The sequence below is a fragment of the Vidua macroura genome, chromosome 3 (assembly GCF_024509145.1).
Source record: "Vidua macroura isolate BioBank_ID:100142 chromosome 3, ASM2450914v1, whole genome shotgun sequence".
NCBI classification, from domain to species: domain Eukaryota; kingdom Metazoa; phylum Chordata; class Aves; order Passeriformes; family Viduidae; genus Vidua; species Vidua macroura.
In genome coordinates this window covers 54,114,659-54,130,969 of record NC_071573.1, presented here as the reverse complement: position 1 = coordinate 54,130,969, position 16,311 = coordinate 54,114,659, and the positions used below count along the sequence as shown (strand labels likewise).

The following is a 16,311-nucleotide window of genomic DNA, read 5'->3' as shown; positions in this document are numbered from 1 at the left end:
CATCCTTGTTTTCATCGGATCTATGAACATACCTTAGGATTTCTGTCCTTGAGCTGATGTGGCAGCTAGCGTCATCTGATGTGGCAAATAGCATATGCTGTCACTTGTAGTTTGTAAATAAACTTCAAGCTTGTTGTGTAATTTTAACAGGTTTTATTTTTATGGCTTAGAGGGTTTCTAAAGCCAAGATTCCAGTTTTGTTCATAAACCCACTGCTAGTATCATTTATATATGATACTAATAATTTTATCTGAAGTTTAAACAATACACAGATTTTTGAATTTTAGTAGATTTGTGTTAAAAGAATACTAGTGTGAAAAGAGAGAAGACATATTTCTAAAACCCACTGCACATATAAAATTCACATTGGAAGTTCTGCGATAAACTTCTAAAGTTCCCAATGCTGATAGTGTCCTCTCAGGCCATAAACTGAGAGAGCATCATCTGGAGAACTGCCAGAATCCACAATTAGATTTCACTTTTGGAGATTGTGGAAAACTCAAGCAAGAGTAAAAATGACACAGACTGAGACACTATCATCAAAAGCACTGTAGTTTGTGCATGACAAAAAAGTTCTCCAAAGAGCAAGGCAGTAAATCTTGAGAAAGGAGAGGTTTCTGGGAAGTCAGGGAAGATGTGGGATGGGGGACCAGTAGCATATGAGGCAGAATGTCAAGTAAGGACAAAAAAACCTCCTGAGTGGAAGCATGAGCATAAATCACTTGTATTCAGATGTATCAATGCAAAATGCACAATGATGATCATTCATGACATCATCACTAGAAAGATAGTGGCCATGGAAGCTTTTTTTTTTTTTGTGGAAACTTTTACTGTGTGAATATTAAATGTGAAAAGAATCAAAATACAGTGGTAGATGGAGAGAATGATGGCCTCAAGTCTAAATATTCTGAAATAGAAAATGTTGCATACTAAGAGCAATTCCCATTCCATAAGAAAATATCTTTATTTATTCATAGATAATAAAAATTAACAACCTCATAGAAAGATTGCTGGAATCTCTGAAATTATCAGCAAGCCAATGAAGAAAAGATCTTAGATGTGCATCTGGATAGGTCTGAAAGATTAAAACATGGAATTCATGAAGATAAATCAATATTTATGATGTGCCAAAAGCTGTTGCATTAATCTACTATTTGTGGATTCCTGTGTGCGAGACACAAAGCTGAAAACAATTTCATCAAAAGAAAAGATTATTAAAATTATTTTGATAACTGATGATGTCAAGTAATCAGTCTTTAAATTGGATCACTACATTCTTTTGGAAGAATCCTAGTGTGGCATGCAACTAAGAAGTAATCAGCTGAAGAAATTCAAAGAGCAAGATGTACAATGACATTTGCTCTCAAGATTTTTATGTTAGGTGATAATTATACAAACGAGTTAGTAATCATACAGTGAAACTGACTGCCATGATTTAACTGATTAAGATAACTCATGAGGAGTTAGTAAATATGACTTCAAAGTATCAAGTGGTTGTTAAAACTTTGCTAGAAAAGTTTGAGGGCACAGTGGTATGAACGAGGCAGATGCTGTTAATCCATTTACTGCTCAGCCAATTTCCTCTCTGATGATGTTGGTAAAATATTAAAGTTTTATAACTGTAAAGTTAGGGAAGAAGAATGTAATGATACCAGGAGGAATTGTTTTAGACATGATTCAGCTGGACAGAAACATCATAAGTAGACATCCAAGTAGAAAAATAAGAAGTTTTCAAGGACCAACAGAAAGAATGGAGATGGAAAGTACTTGGGAAAGGACACTGGAGGAATTTCCTAGGAAAAATATGAATAATTGTACAACAAAGAGATTACGGATTCCCTGTGTATTCCCTAGGTACTGGTAACTCTGGATTGTTACAAGTGTGATTCCTGCTGATATCATCGTCTCTGTAGCTACAGAATTAATTTAATCCAAAGAATGAAGTGATAGCTAAGTGTTGGCATCATCAGGCCATTAGCACTAATCAAATGAAGCTGCAAAATTCATGGAATGTTTGATATTTCCAAAAGATGGCAGAAGAAAGAGAAAGGTTCAGCTTGATGCAACGGAGGTGCAAAGCATGTGTTCATTTCAAGAACAGAACAGTGAAGCAATGGAAAAAGGTTTTTAATCCCATCAGCAGCCCAATCCTCATCAAATTTATGGCAAAACAGCCACAATTACCACTGAAGACTTATTTGTACTTGAACTTAGCCTGAGATGCAGCAATTTTATATCTTAGCCAGAACGCCCGATGATTGAAGTACAAGCCTGGACAAGATTCACAGGCATCTATGAAGTTGAATGCTCCCCTGATGTTTGTGGATCTGAAACAAGCCTCTGTGTCTTGTTTGGGATGTTAACACTGCTGGGAGTAAAGAAAAGTTGGGAGGCAGAAAACTCATGCAGGTGTAGTACCAAGAACGGGAGAGTTCATCAGATGTCTTTGAAACGTACGTGAGGTGAAATCCTGTGGTGGGCAATACTTGGTGTCACTTGGTTTCTTGTACTAGCCTTTCTTCCAGAAGGGTGAAGTAGGTTCCGGCTGTCCGTGGGCATGCGCTGTGTACAGTTACACTGGAATTTGGAGGCAGTTCCCACAGTGCAAACCTCTTGCTCAGTCCTGTAAGGTGTGTCCAAGCAACTGGCACCCAGAACAACATGGACAGGGAGTGGATGTTTGAATCCTCCCCACCATGGCTGCCCAAATGTATTGTCAGGTGTGGAGTCTGTGCTCATTGTACATGTCAAAATCGGTAATGCCGCTGCTTGAACAAAGAGCTGTAAACTGCAGCCCTCTGCAGGTGCCAGCTGCAACTCTTTGCCTAACAGAAGATCAAAATAAATATTGAAAAATAACATAATTTCATTGAGATTTTTAAACAATACAGGTGAAATATTTTGTTTGAAATAGAATCTTACAAGTGTGTTATACTTTATAAACATGTTAAGGTAAAATACTGTGTTGTCTGTTTAGGATGCTTTTAAACAGTAAATGTATATAATTCTAATTATATAAATTATCCCATTTTTTTACTGATAAATATGTGAAGCTTAAATGTTACAATACAAAAAATATGTTGCCAACAGACAGGGCACCATTTTTAAAAGCTTGATCCTTACTTTGAGGCTGTAGCATCTGAAAAAAAAAAAAAAATCTGGCAACACAGATATCTTCAAAAGCATTATTAAAGTTAGCTTCTTCAAATGACTCCAGCATCTGAATTTTCTGACCTTGGTTCATTGATTCTGTGAGCTGAATGCTACTCCAAGGAGCTTTACACATAGCAAGCTCACCAAGTTAGCTGGATATTCCCCCCAGGTTCTTCCTCACAATGACTTTTCTAATGCAGTGACACAGAGAAGCCCTGTAACTACAGTTGTCTGTGCTTGACTCAGAGTGATTGAATAAGCCAGCTTTTCAGCTCCACAGTGTTGCATTCTAATAGCTTCCCTTTTATTGCCTTGTTCTTTATTTCCCTGGATGTATTCATTGAGCCAATCAAAAAGTACAAAAAATCAAAATAAAACCAACTTCAACACAGCACTTTGGTTTTCCAGCTGTGCATACCAGAGAGCCTCAAAGGAATTTGATCTATTGGTGATGGTAAGGGTGGAGGGGGGTGGCAAGGGTGGAGAGGGGCTTTTCATGACACCACAAGAATGAAAACATCCACAAAGCAAACAGCAGTTCCTGAAGTGCACCTGTGGTAGGAACAGGAAGGCAAGACAGTTCACCCTAATTCATTGGGCCTGCCTGAATTCACTGGGAGGGGAACTTTCCTGTGGAGCATGTGATGAACAAAGATACAGACTGCAGCAGTAGAGACTGAGCATAACCTTTGGAAAGCCAGAGATCAGAGAACTGCAGGCTGCACCAGTGTCTTATAGTATGTCACAAAAATAAAGTGACACACATCCTTGCTGCAACAGAAGTCACATGGGACTGCAAAGCAGTGGGTTTCAGCAAACTAGCGGGAGGAACACTCATTGTAATTCCCTGAGGGACCAGACAGTACACCCACAGGCAGCCAGAAGAGACAGCTTGGATCATCAAAGAATTTTGAGTCTTGAGAGCAGTGCTGAGATGTGAGAAAGTAAATTGTTATGCTGGATTGCTCATGGTACAGATGCAACAAGGAGTACCCAGGACATGGATTTGATATAAACTGGGATCCGAAGGACTGTAATTTTAATACTTCTCAGCTCTCTCTTGTGGACAGCAGTAACTGGATGGAATCCTACTGTAGCTTGAAACATACTGTACAGCCCCCTAATTAAATGCTTCTAAAGAAATTCCTTTCTCATATCAGAAAAGTACAGAGGCATTAGGCACTGTAACAAGAGATTCAAAGTTCTGGAGCCAATTCTGCAGTTCTAGCTCTAAAGAAAATCATCTCTCTCCAAAGTACATGAGGTACAAAGTACATGAGCTAACTTTGAGAAAAAATGTGGGAGTCTACCAGCTCTACTTTGTCACCCTGATCGATGCAAGATGGTATCACACACTACTTACTGTGGGAGAACATATTGCTAGACTTAAGCACAGTTAACTCCTTCCTTCCTCTTATGCTCAAATACATGGGTAAATCAAGCACAAAATTAAGTCTCCTGCCAAACTCATTCCTCAGTATAGTTCATGACTTGCAGTAGCAACCAGAACTGATCTGGATCAGTTCATCCTGTTTCAATCTTTTTTGAAGAGCTGAGACTGGACTAGTGTGTCATCAAGAGTGGCACAGAGCAGGCTGAAGAGAATTCCAGCCAACTGGTGGGCAATTTAAATGTATTTTATACACTTTTATATCTTCTAGGAGCCTGACAAAATGCTTAGCTAACAATATTTGGAAAAAGAATATAGACAGCAGGAAGTAGACCAGCCATGTGGGCAAAATAATGATTATACTCTAGTCAGTTGAAAACTGGAGTATGAGGATGTAAACCTTGAGAAAGTAGTTTTATGTTTTATGTTATTCTGGAGGAAAAAAAAAAGAGTTATTATCCCACTGTGTCCTTTGACACTATTATTTGAGGTTATTACCTCAATTTGTAGATAAAATTCATTCACAGGGCATTTGATAAAATAGTGCCTGGGGTTTCAATAAAGAAATTGGCAATAGCTTGTGCAAATGAGGTGGGCTTTAAATGGATTGTGAATGAAACTAGGGATCTTACAAAGTAGCCTGGAATGTGGAATCCTTGCTGAGTGGAGCATTTCTGGTGGGATTTTGCAGAGACAAGTGCTAGATCTGACAGTAAAGAGGGCTCAAAAGCAGATACAGCACTGTGGTTGATCAAATCTGTACATGGCATAAAACTGCCAGAAAGGCAAATAGCACTAAGGACAAGGCAATAAAACATAGCTGACAAAATGCATTTTTAATGCAGGCAAATGCAGAGCTGTGCATTTAGGAGCTCTGGTCTGGAATGGAATGGTCCTAAAGGAATGTGGTCATGTCTTCAAAATCAGTAATTTATCTCTAAGAGCTGCAGAACTGATTTGGAGGCACAGGTTAAAGCAGGCATCTCAGTAGGGGATGTTAGCAATCCTGAGATCTTCCTGCAAAAAGAGCTAGTATAATCCTCAGATCTGTAAGTAGGGCAGTGGGAGGAGGGAATTGATTTCACCTGATAAAATACTGGGTCTGCTACTGCTGGCCAGGCTTCTAAGCTGTCTTACAAGAAGGGAGTGTTGAAAAACTATAGTTCAAAAATGGAAGAAAATGCCTCGCAGCAAGAGATCTGTCTGCTTAGCTTATTTCAGAGAAAAGCGTAATTAAGTAATTCTCACTATCTTAAAAAACTTAACTGAATTAAAATACTGGTATTAAAAGGCACTTTAATTTAGCAGGAAAAAGCACAACAAGCAGTAATGTCTGGGGGCTGGAGCCAAGTACAAAAAGAAGCAAGACACACTTAATGATGAAAATGATTATCATTGGAACAAGCTCAAAGAAGTCGTGGATTCTCCATTCTATGACGTGTTCCAAACAAGGCTGCTTCAGTTAGATGAATTTGAATAGATACAGAGGTAAATGTGTGAAACATGTCTGTCTCCAGAGGAATAGGCAAGGATTTCGTTCTCCCATCAGCCAGATGATGACCTGTGTGGGAAACACTCCTGCTCTTTCACTGTCTGCATGCCCAGTTTTCTTTCTTTCCTACAAGGGGAGGAGAAGTGAGGGCCAGAGGATGAGGAGTCCCTGTCTCTCGTGGGCTCGTGATTTAGCCAAACACATTCCCAGGTCTGGGACCTTAGACATATTCCCAAGCCCTGTAAATTAGCTGTAGTCTTAAATGGCTGAGGAGGAGACCCATTTGTTGGTTTGCACAAGAAAAAGCTAATTCATTCCAGTGGGCTGCAAACACATGCTGCAAACCCTGTATTTTTAAAGTTTCTCCATTGCTTTGTAAAAAAAAAAAAAAAAAAAAAAAAAAGTAATATGCTATTTATAACTGGGTACTCATCTTTGTAGTTCAGAGCAGAAATGCCTGACTGAAGAAAGGAGATTCCCAAGCAAAGAATGAGGGCCTCCCCTGGTGATGCTGCATGTTTCTTGTTAGATCTAGCAGCACCTAGAGAGTCTCACTATTCATTAATGTGTGACTGCATATGTAGACAATAATCAGCTTCTAAAAGGAGAGAAGTGTTCCAAAATATCTGTCACTTTTCATTATTTCCACGTTACTTTTAATTGCTTCCCTTGAGATGTACAGACAACAGTTCAGAAAGGGAAGAATAATAAAAAATGGAAAAGTATCATGTAACCTCCTATCTGGATAATGACCTACTGTATGTGGAGCAGGTAGCCAGGTGCTGGCAGGGGGAGCTGCAGGGCTGGGTTCCGTGGGAAGGGGCCAGCGCTGCCCTGCAGGATGGTTTCAGACAGCTTCAAATTGGACTCAGCACAGGACACAGCTGAGCACACACAGGCACAGCTGGTGGCACCTCTGTGGAAACATATTTAGGATAGGGCACAGGCAAGAGGAGGGGACAAAAGGAGTAAGAAGCAGCAGAGGAACAGCAAGGTTGGAGGAGGCGGAGGTGCTCCATTGTGGGACAGCCCCCTCCCTTCCCCAAAAGTCAGTTGTTTGTTGTTATCCAAATCAGTGCCCAAACGTTTATCTCAATCGACAGTAAATTAAGTTAATTTCCCTGAGTAAAGTCTAGTTTTCTCCCAGCAGTAATTGGGAATTGATCTCCCTGTCTTTATCTCTACTCATGAGCTTGTTTATTCTCATCCTTTTTATTTTCTCCCCTATCCAGCTGGTTTCAGGAAAGGGAGTAGGAGTGAGCAAGCAATTGGGTGGGAGTTTTACTGCTCATCCAGGGTCAATCCACCATACATTTTTAGTCTGAGATTATAACATTTGCACGATTATTAGTCAATCCTAATTATTCTTGAGAGATAAGACTGTATCTCACAAGAGATGTGAATTTCAAAGGAAGAGTAATAGGCATCTCACAATCAAAACAAAGGTGTTCTGCCTAAAATAGGCATAGTAAAACTGTTGGATGTGTCATTACATGTATTTTCTCAAACATTGTGAAACTTTTTAGAAAAATACATCTATCTAGTTGGAACACAGTGTTTAAAATTTTCTTTGAAATACGCCTGCAGCAATATGCTGTGTGAGAACTGAAAAGTAAACATGGTGATCTATTTAATGGACTAAGATAACTAAAATAAAAGTCACTGCAGTTAAAAATATGCAGTTGGTCTAAAGTCTTCACTAGTTATTATCTAGATATCACAAGTTGTTCAGTTTTTATTTCCCTTAGTCATATTCCTTTTAATACCTGTGGGATATTTAAGTTAATAAATGCCACTGGTAATTATTATTCCAAGTGCAGTTGACATTTGAATGCAAATAATCACAGTGAAAGACCATATAAAATGTTAATTTATATATAGGACAGGCAATCTAGTTATGCTCCCATTTCAGTCTTCCCATTGCTCTCAACGTGACAGTCAAGAGAAAAACAACCCAGCCATACTAAGACGGACACAGAGCATGAACAGGTGTGATCAGCATTCCTCTTTGTCTTCCTTGAAATCACCTCACAAGAGATTCTTCTTCAATTTTGATCAAAAGAGATTTTAAATCTTATTTTATTTTCTTGTCCTCACATCTCTTCAAAGCAGGACAGATGCAGGGAATTTTCATCTCCAAAGAGACAGGGAGAGAGCAATGAGTCTTTCTTGCTGCTGCTGTGAGGGTCAGGACTGCCAGCTGCAGCCAATTGTGTAGAGCTTTATTCCTCCCAGGGATGACAAGAGCAGCTGTGACTCCAAAGCCACTGGCAGCTCAGAGATGATTTGTTATGGGTAATCTGTCACGGGCTGTCCCAGCAGTGCTTCTATGCCACCTCTTCAAATAAATGAGAGGCTTTGCATCACAGTGAACATCACCCTCCTGCCGAGCAACGTCACCTTTCTGTCCCCAGCACACTGCTGCGATCCTCTTCATGCACAGCAAGGGCTCCGTGACAACAGTTGAGTCACATCATCGTCACATCGCTGGTTAGCTGTGACAAAGCGCTTTTCTGGCAGGAGAAGGCAGTGAAGCCATGATGGCCTGAGGCAAGAGTTATTCTCTTCCAGAGTTAAGGCAGCAGTGAATAACAGGGCAGGTGGACCAAAGTCACAAGTTTTCTGTGGGGCTCAGTATGGTTTCTACTCTGCAGTTTGGGGATACTCAGTGACAACTCCCACATGTAGTGAGACTCAGGGGCATAAATGCTGCTGTGTAACAGCAGCACAGGTTCTCTTACTTTAGCAGTCAGTGCAGATGTGTGCTTGTTTCTGTGTCATCTGATGCACCCATCCTTAACTCCACTTGGAAGGAAAAAGGCAATCGCTCCTTTCAGCCAGCAGCTGCCACTACTGCCTTTCTCTGTCTCAAAACAATTTTGAGGGAGAAAGTGTTTGTTAAGCAGGAGGACTTCTGTTTGTTTGAGGGGTTTGTTTCTTTACTGAAATAAAAAAAGGGGGAAAGAAGGGGACTTGAGTTGGCAGCATTTATTCCCTTAACTTCTCAGCACCAGCTATTGCTTCTGAAATAGTCCAGAGTAATAACCCTGGTGCTTTTCCACGGATTGCTAAGCTTTGTATTTACCCACTACCACAATGTAATACATGTGGCTGATGCTGCAAAAGGCTCACTATACACAGGGGGAGAACCAGGAAGAAAAATGAGAAGGGGGACTTCTGACTGGCTCCACCCTCAAAAATAAACTCTTTCCAGGTTGTGTGATACGATGCAGTGCAGATGCTGAGTTTGATCACACCTTAGTCTTAGACTCTTAGGGCTTTTCTCTCCCTCATGAAGTCCAGAAGCACTCAGGGGATCAATTGAGTTCCAGATGCTTAAATTTTAACTGAGATTTGTAAGACTCTCAGCAGTACAATCAGTAGATTGGTTTGTTCTTAGATGTGGTTTGATGCTACCTCTCTTTTATCATGTGCTATGAAAATCACCAAAATCAGGCTGACACAGAAGGTGCTGTGCTTGGATAGATGAGCTGGGGTATCCTGAAATGAGTTGGGTAAGTCATGCCCCAGTGCACGTTATCTGCTGGTTACTCTTGCATCTTATTTTCGAAGCTGTCTATGAAACCTTGGCCTCCCTTTGCTTTGACTTAAGTTGTGCTTCCTGCAGAACCAAACACATTTCAAATACAGCCCAGTCTGTGCTGTGACTGCACTGGACAGGAAAGACGGACAGCCAATCATGGGAGAAGCATGATCTGTTAGGTCTGCAGGGCTGGGGTAAGTGCAGCAAGCTGAAATGTTCCATTCATCAGATATCAGATCTTCACAAAAGAAAATAGATTGGCAGTTTTAATAGAAGTGTCTGTTCAATATTAAATATATTAAAAATATTGAACAGACACTTTAAAATATTAAAAATATGCTTTTCTTGTTTACTAAAATAAGGAAACCTGAAATTTCTTTGATGAAAAGGTTTGGCTGCAAGTTAATTTTTTTTTTTTTACCTTAAAAATGTTACTTAGGAATTGCATACAACCCTGAATACTGCTTGTTTAATCAATGTGTTGAAGTGTTTTGGAGACTCTAAATGCATTCTTGACCTCCTTAGAGTCTTTTGAGTGTTTAATGTGGACCACAATGGGAATATACAGTTGCTTGTGTCTTCCCACAAGTTTTGCTATTCACAAGCCTAATTTTAATCCTGTAATATCTGGTATTTGTTGGCTGAAACGCTGTCTGTTTTTTGATAGCAGAAGTTGGTGGGTTAATATGTGGTCAATGCTAGCACCTTCTCTGTGAGTAACCTGCCAGCCTTCCATAGAAGGTGCGGAACCCTCCCATGGCATTTGAGGTGTAGGGAGACAAACATCATTGGAAGCCAGCCTAGATAATGTTCAGCACAACAAAGAACATTGCGTGTCTGGAATGATGCTGCTCTGGGCCCTTGAAAAACGAACAAACCAATGAGCAAACCAACCAAAAAAAAACTTTGTCTCTGGCTTAAATGTGCACATGGCTTTTATGCTGCTTCTATGTTTTCTCAAGCTTAGAAATATTCATAGGTAGGAAATAGAAATTCTCAGTCAGAGATTAACCTTCCTCTCCCTTTCTCCCCCACCTGCTGGGGAAGATAAGTTGTCTGTCCCTCTCCCACTGCACCACCAGGAGTAACTTGCCAGTAGCTCTTGCCAGCACACATTTGTGAGAGATCAACTTAAGTAAAAATGCATGATCCAGTCTTAGTGCATGATAAAATACAGACTGAGGGCAAGGCTGGCAAATAACCCAGCCCAGCTTCCTGAATGTCAACAGGAAAGATATTTACATGAGAGAAGCAGTACAGAAGACTTCTATATTTATACCTTCTAGACCCAATGATTGCATATCAAGAGTGATGGAATTTTTACTTTTAATATGGATATCATCGCTGCCATTAGTTAGTGGAAATTAAGGCTTCAATTGATTGAATAATTTAAACGAGTTTAAATGTGAATTTATTTCTGAAGGAAAGTTTCATATGAATGAAGCTAACATGGCGCTCTTTGAACTGACTAGAGTTCAGTTCCGAGTTTCTAGATTTAGACAATGTAAACAGCATCATCATTCTTAGTTTTGGACCATTTACAGTGTCATGACCATGAAAATCGGATTTAGCATAGGGTTTCTTTTTCATACCTGCTACGTTGGGGAAAAGAAGCAATAAAAATCAGGGCATTTATTTTACATAGAGCTGGTATGCTTTTGAGAACAAAACAGTTTTATTTAAAAAATAACAATAATAAAAGAGATGTTTTTAGCAGGGGTAATGCGAGCTCGTTGTTACTTCCCGGCACCGGCCGCCCCTCTCCGTGGTGCTGAAGCGGCTCCCGTCGCCACCGAGGGCGCGGGCCGTGCGCGGAGGGCCCGCCCTGCATCCTCCGCCCCTGCATCCCCTGCTGTTGCTGCATCCCCCATTCCTGCATCCTTCGTCCCTGCATCTCCCTCTCCTGCATCGGTGGCCACTGCATTCGGCCCCTTTCATCCCCCTTCCCTGCATCCCCCTCTCCTGCATCCCCCGCTCCTGCATCCGCTCCCCCCCGCATCCGCCGCCGCCACTGCGGCTCCTGCGCCGCCCCCGCCCCGCGGCCGCGCAGCGCCGGCGGGCTCCGGCGGGGCTCCATGGCGGAGCGCGGAGCCTGAGGCGGCGGCGTGGGCGGCATGGAGGCGGATTTCGCCGCCTTCGGGAGCCCGCTGTGCGGCGAGGTCAAGCGCTTCTGCCGGCGGGTGCGGGAGACGTACCGGGAGATCCAGGAGGACCTCACGCCCTACAAGGATGATCGTTACTACCGGTACTGCCGGGCGCGGCTCCGGCCGGGATCGGGGGCCGTCTCGGGGGGCGAGCGGAGGGGTTGGGTGCCGGGCATCGCACAAGGAGCCCCCGGCTGAGCGCCCGGGAGCGGCCGCCCGGCCCCGGGGCTGCTCCAGGCGGGCGCCCGGGTCCCGCAGGCAGGCGGCGGAGGGGCCGCTGCTCCGCCCGGGGGATGTGCTCTGGCAGCGCCCCCCGATCAGACAAGACAGCCCCACGCCTCTCTTCCTGCCCTCACCTGTTAACATCAATACACAGGCAATTTCCACCTGCGTCCCTCTGTGCTACGACTTTTCCATTGACGTAGCAAGCGAGGAGGATGTGCTCTAGAGGCAGGCGCGAAACAATCCTGGAACAGGATAAGAATAGATTAGGAAAATGAGAGTGGTTGGCAAAGGTTGAGGTCAGAAGGGACAGATACACTGCGTGGGCTACACCCACATTTCTTCAGAGCCTTGCCCTGTCTGCTGTTTCTGTGACTGACCAGTGATGGCTGGTGAGTATAGATGGTTTGAGATTACAAGGCTAGGAAGGGCTCCAAGGGTTTCGGACGCCTTGGTTATAAATGAATTGAAAGAAGGTTGAATTGAATTGGAGGAAGGTTCCGAAAAAGTACAATGAACATCAGGAGAACCAGGTACCGGGAACTATGCAGAGAACGGATGCTGTTCAGCCACACAAATACAAGTTGGGGAGCAGTTATATGACATTTTTGTCTTAAAAGGATATAGAAATTGTAATCTTTTATAAAATTATCTCTTTCAACAATGACATTTTCTTATACACATGAAAAAGGTAAATGTACAGCAGAAGCATAAGATGTGAGAGTTACACCACCTACTTGAGTCAACACTCCAGACCTTAGTGCAAGCTATATCCAGTTCTGAACACCACACTTTCTAGGGCCTGCCAGTGGAAGAGAGGATAAGACAGGGATCTGGATAATCAAAAGTCTCGAAAGCATTGCTTTAAGGAAAATTTGAGATTACTCCCCCAAAAGAACAAACATTGAAGTTGGAAGAATAGGAATTTCTGTCAAGAGAAACTTTATGTTCATCTTGGACAAAACATTACAGAGTAATACTAATTGAAACAATAAAAGTTCTTGTTAGATATCAAGAAAAAAAATCTGAATGGGAAGGATGGCAAAACACTACAAGAAAGGATTATCCAGAGAGACTCCAGTATCTCCATCATTGGAGGGTTTTAAAAACTTTTGACAAACACATGCCAGGAAATTCTTAGATCTGGCAGATGCTGTCCTAAGACAGAAGGAAAGATGAGGTACCTTGTAAGGTCTCTTTCAGCTCTATTTTACTGTGCATCTGGGCAGTCTGCTTCTGCAGAGTACCCCAGCTGTTCTGCTTAAGTCATTTGACTTCAGAATGCAGTTTTTCTCAGTGAAGGGGCAGGTGGTCCATTAGATTGAGTTTGTCTCATATTCACAACATCAAAGACTACAGAGTCACAGAGCTTGGAAACACTGCCTGACAGCTTGGCAGAGTCTAATAAAACCATGGTCTTTCCTGGCAAAACAGTGGCTCCTTACACTTGAGTGTGGTGTGAGAAGCCATGGGAGGTGATAACGAGTGATGGAAATGTACCTGTGTGCATCTGGCAGTGCAATAAGGAATACTGGCACTGGAATGGAGAAAGAGGGGAGACATTAACTTGTTGAATTAACAAATAAGAGGTCCTGGGAGAGGCATTTGTTCAGCTCTATTTCTAGAAGAATCTTGAGCTCTCCAAGATAAACTATTATTATTTCATTTTTATGACCTTAAGAGTGTATGGAGGGACTTTCTGCATTGAAAAGATGCTACCTCAGTGAATCAAATGAGCCTGCAGAGTTAGCGCTAGATTGCCCTTTCTTCAGTGACAATGAGGTATCAGCTGCCGGTCATCTAGAATGGAATGGAGTAACATTGGACTCTTAGCATGGAAATAATACTTCCTGACTTACAAGTCATGCTAGTAATTCTCTGCATTCCCAAGATCTTAATCTAAGTGACCTGGTGTAAAGTGAGTTTCTGTTACTGCCACTGCATACCTGCTGTTCTGGCGAGTGTTTCCCTTCAAGCACTGTGGATGGATGTAGCAATGGCACCATGCTTTTTAGATTCCTGGTGTGGAGGAGGGTTCCTTGATGCAACCATGCATTCTTGTTACAGGCAACTCCCACTTACAGGAAGGAGAATTAGATTTTTGATCCTCTTGTCCCTCTTAGTTTTACTCAGGATGTTTGGTCAGGTTATAAATGAGCACACTCTGAAATGTAATGTAGAGACTTACTGCTCTGACAGCAGATGACAATTCCCCTGCTTCTCTAAGCCATTTTGAGTAGACTTGGTATGAAAACAGCTTACTACCAATTTTACTAAAACACATTTTTATCTCTTTGACATGCTAGCAATGAGATACCAAAGCTTACCAGAATACACTAAGCTTCCCAATCAGCTGACAGATATTTTTCAGTGAGAATTTCATAACTCTATCACCTAGCTGGTGTTGAAGAGTTCAGCTTGCTGGAAACATTTTGATAGGAATTGAAGTGTCTATCTGATAGGAGAGAGCAGGAGGGTGGCCAGATTGTGGTCTGACATCAGAGTTGCATAACTGCAACATGGCATTCCTGAAAAATCAATTTCTAGGTTAACGAACATGTCCCACTGGCCAATCAGCTTATATAGGGAAGCACAGTGTTGATGCTGAATTTAGTAGTAATACACAGAGACTGAGATAAATGTCCTTCAATCTGCCCTGCTCTACACAAGGGATAAACTTTAAACTCCTATCATGTAATAATATGACATTTTGTACATCAAAAAGAAAAGACTATATCTAGGACATCACAAAAAGTATTTTTAACTTGCAGCTTTAATTAATGCTTGATGTTACATAGACAATCTTCAAACCATGGGGGAAAATTTCATTGACTGTTGTTCTGCTCCTCTGGCAAAAAGACCAGAGAATACCACATCATTTGACTCAGCAATAAAGAAAAGCTGTTCATTTTTTCTTAGAGAACTGGTACCTCTGTGCTTCTGAGGAGAAACTTGAAGTTGCTAGAGATGGCTGTTGTGATAAAATATACATTTATTCACAGCAATATACATCTTCTACCAGGGCTTAAAGTGCAAGTCTGTGAGAAGCCGTGGGGTCAACAAGACCTTGTTGGACATCTGCAGTCAAATTCCTGGAAGGTTCATGCTGCCTTCAGCCTTGACCCAGGCAGGATTGTCAGTGCCTGCTTTGAGCCACAGCTGGTACCCTTCTCTTGCTCTTGCAGGGTCCTAGCAATTGGAAGAACCTGAATGAACCCGATGTGAAGTATATAGCTAGGGCCAGAAGGCTTGAAAAAAAGAAGAGGATGAGACTAACACTGTAGCTTCATGATTGCTTTAAGCTGCCATAAGCTGGTTCTGTGGCTGGAAAAAGCCATCCTAGCTCTCATTTCCCTGGTCACACATTTCTGCTCTTTCCTCATCTGCCCACAATTAATCTTTTATGTGCACATTGACTGATCAACTGATTCCTAAGTGACCTTTAACTCAGATGACTTCCATTATTTGATTCAGCAGTCTACTGCACTAACATGAGTGCTGGCAAAATTGAAAGAGCTCCAGCTAGAGAGAGGCTGGATTTCACCTGTTGTCACTGAAACTGTAGGTGTGAGCCATGAAAGTGTAATCTGCCCATGAAAGTACAGCTTTAGTGCTAAGGTGCTCAGTTTAAGTAGAATCCCAGCTGAGCGAGTATTCAGCCTCCTATTGATAGCTCAGTCTGCTTCTATTGCAAGCCTCATTCATCACACACTGTCCAGCTCCTTCAACCGATGAGGCAGACAGCAGCTTCTTGCACTATTTCATCCCAGAGCAGGTCAGACAAGGCACTGAGTGGCACCTTCTTGGAAGAAGCAGAGAGAGACTGACTGACTCTGTGAAGAGAGAGGAGTTTCACAGTGTCTTCCCTCCAAGTTTTTAGTTTGTAAACTCAGTGCCAAAATTTCCACAAAAAATAGCACTAAATGTACACGTTTACAGTGTATTCACAACCCTTTGTAAGTTGGTAAATGGCAAAGAGAAATGTGGTCCTATGGCTAACTGAAGTGAGCTGGATTTCAAGCTCTGCCACCCACACTGTTCTCCAAGTGACTTTTGGCAAGGCTCAGTCTCTCTGTGCTTCAAGTTTCCTACCTACTCAATGAGGAGAACATAGTTTTGGTTTGAAGATAATAAATTTATGTTAGTGAGACACCTGCGTGCCAGAGGGATTGGAACAGTCCTTGGAACAGCTCAGTTGTGTGCACATAAATAGAAGTGTAAATCCAGAGAGTCGTAACTCCACAACCATGCTTCCCAGAACACTGGGAATGGTCACAGATGCTGTAAGCACCATTCCATCATTTTCTGGCCAGGGAGAACTTGTTGGAGAATCCTGAAGTGAGCTGAAAGCAACACAATTGAATGT

At 42.0% G+C, this 16,311-nt stretch overlaps 1 protein-coding gene across 1 annotated transcript in view; it reads left to right on the top strand.

Annotated features, from left to right (window-relative positions):
* Nucleotides 1–11,665: 11,665 nt before the first annotated feature.
* The window catches only part of TMEM181 (transmembrane protein 181), a 34,034-nt gene continuing 29,388 nt past the window's right edge, over nucleotides 11,666–16,311 (top strand). The window contains exon 1 of the mRNA XM_053973394.1: nucleotides 11,666–11,824. Coding sequence (XP_053829369.1) covers nucleotides 11,694–11,824 — 131 coding nt within the window. The 5' untranslated portion in view covers nucleotides 11,666–11,693. The remainder of the gene's footprint in view (nucleotides 11,825–16,311) is intronic.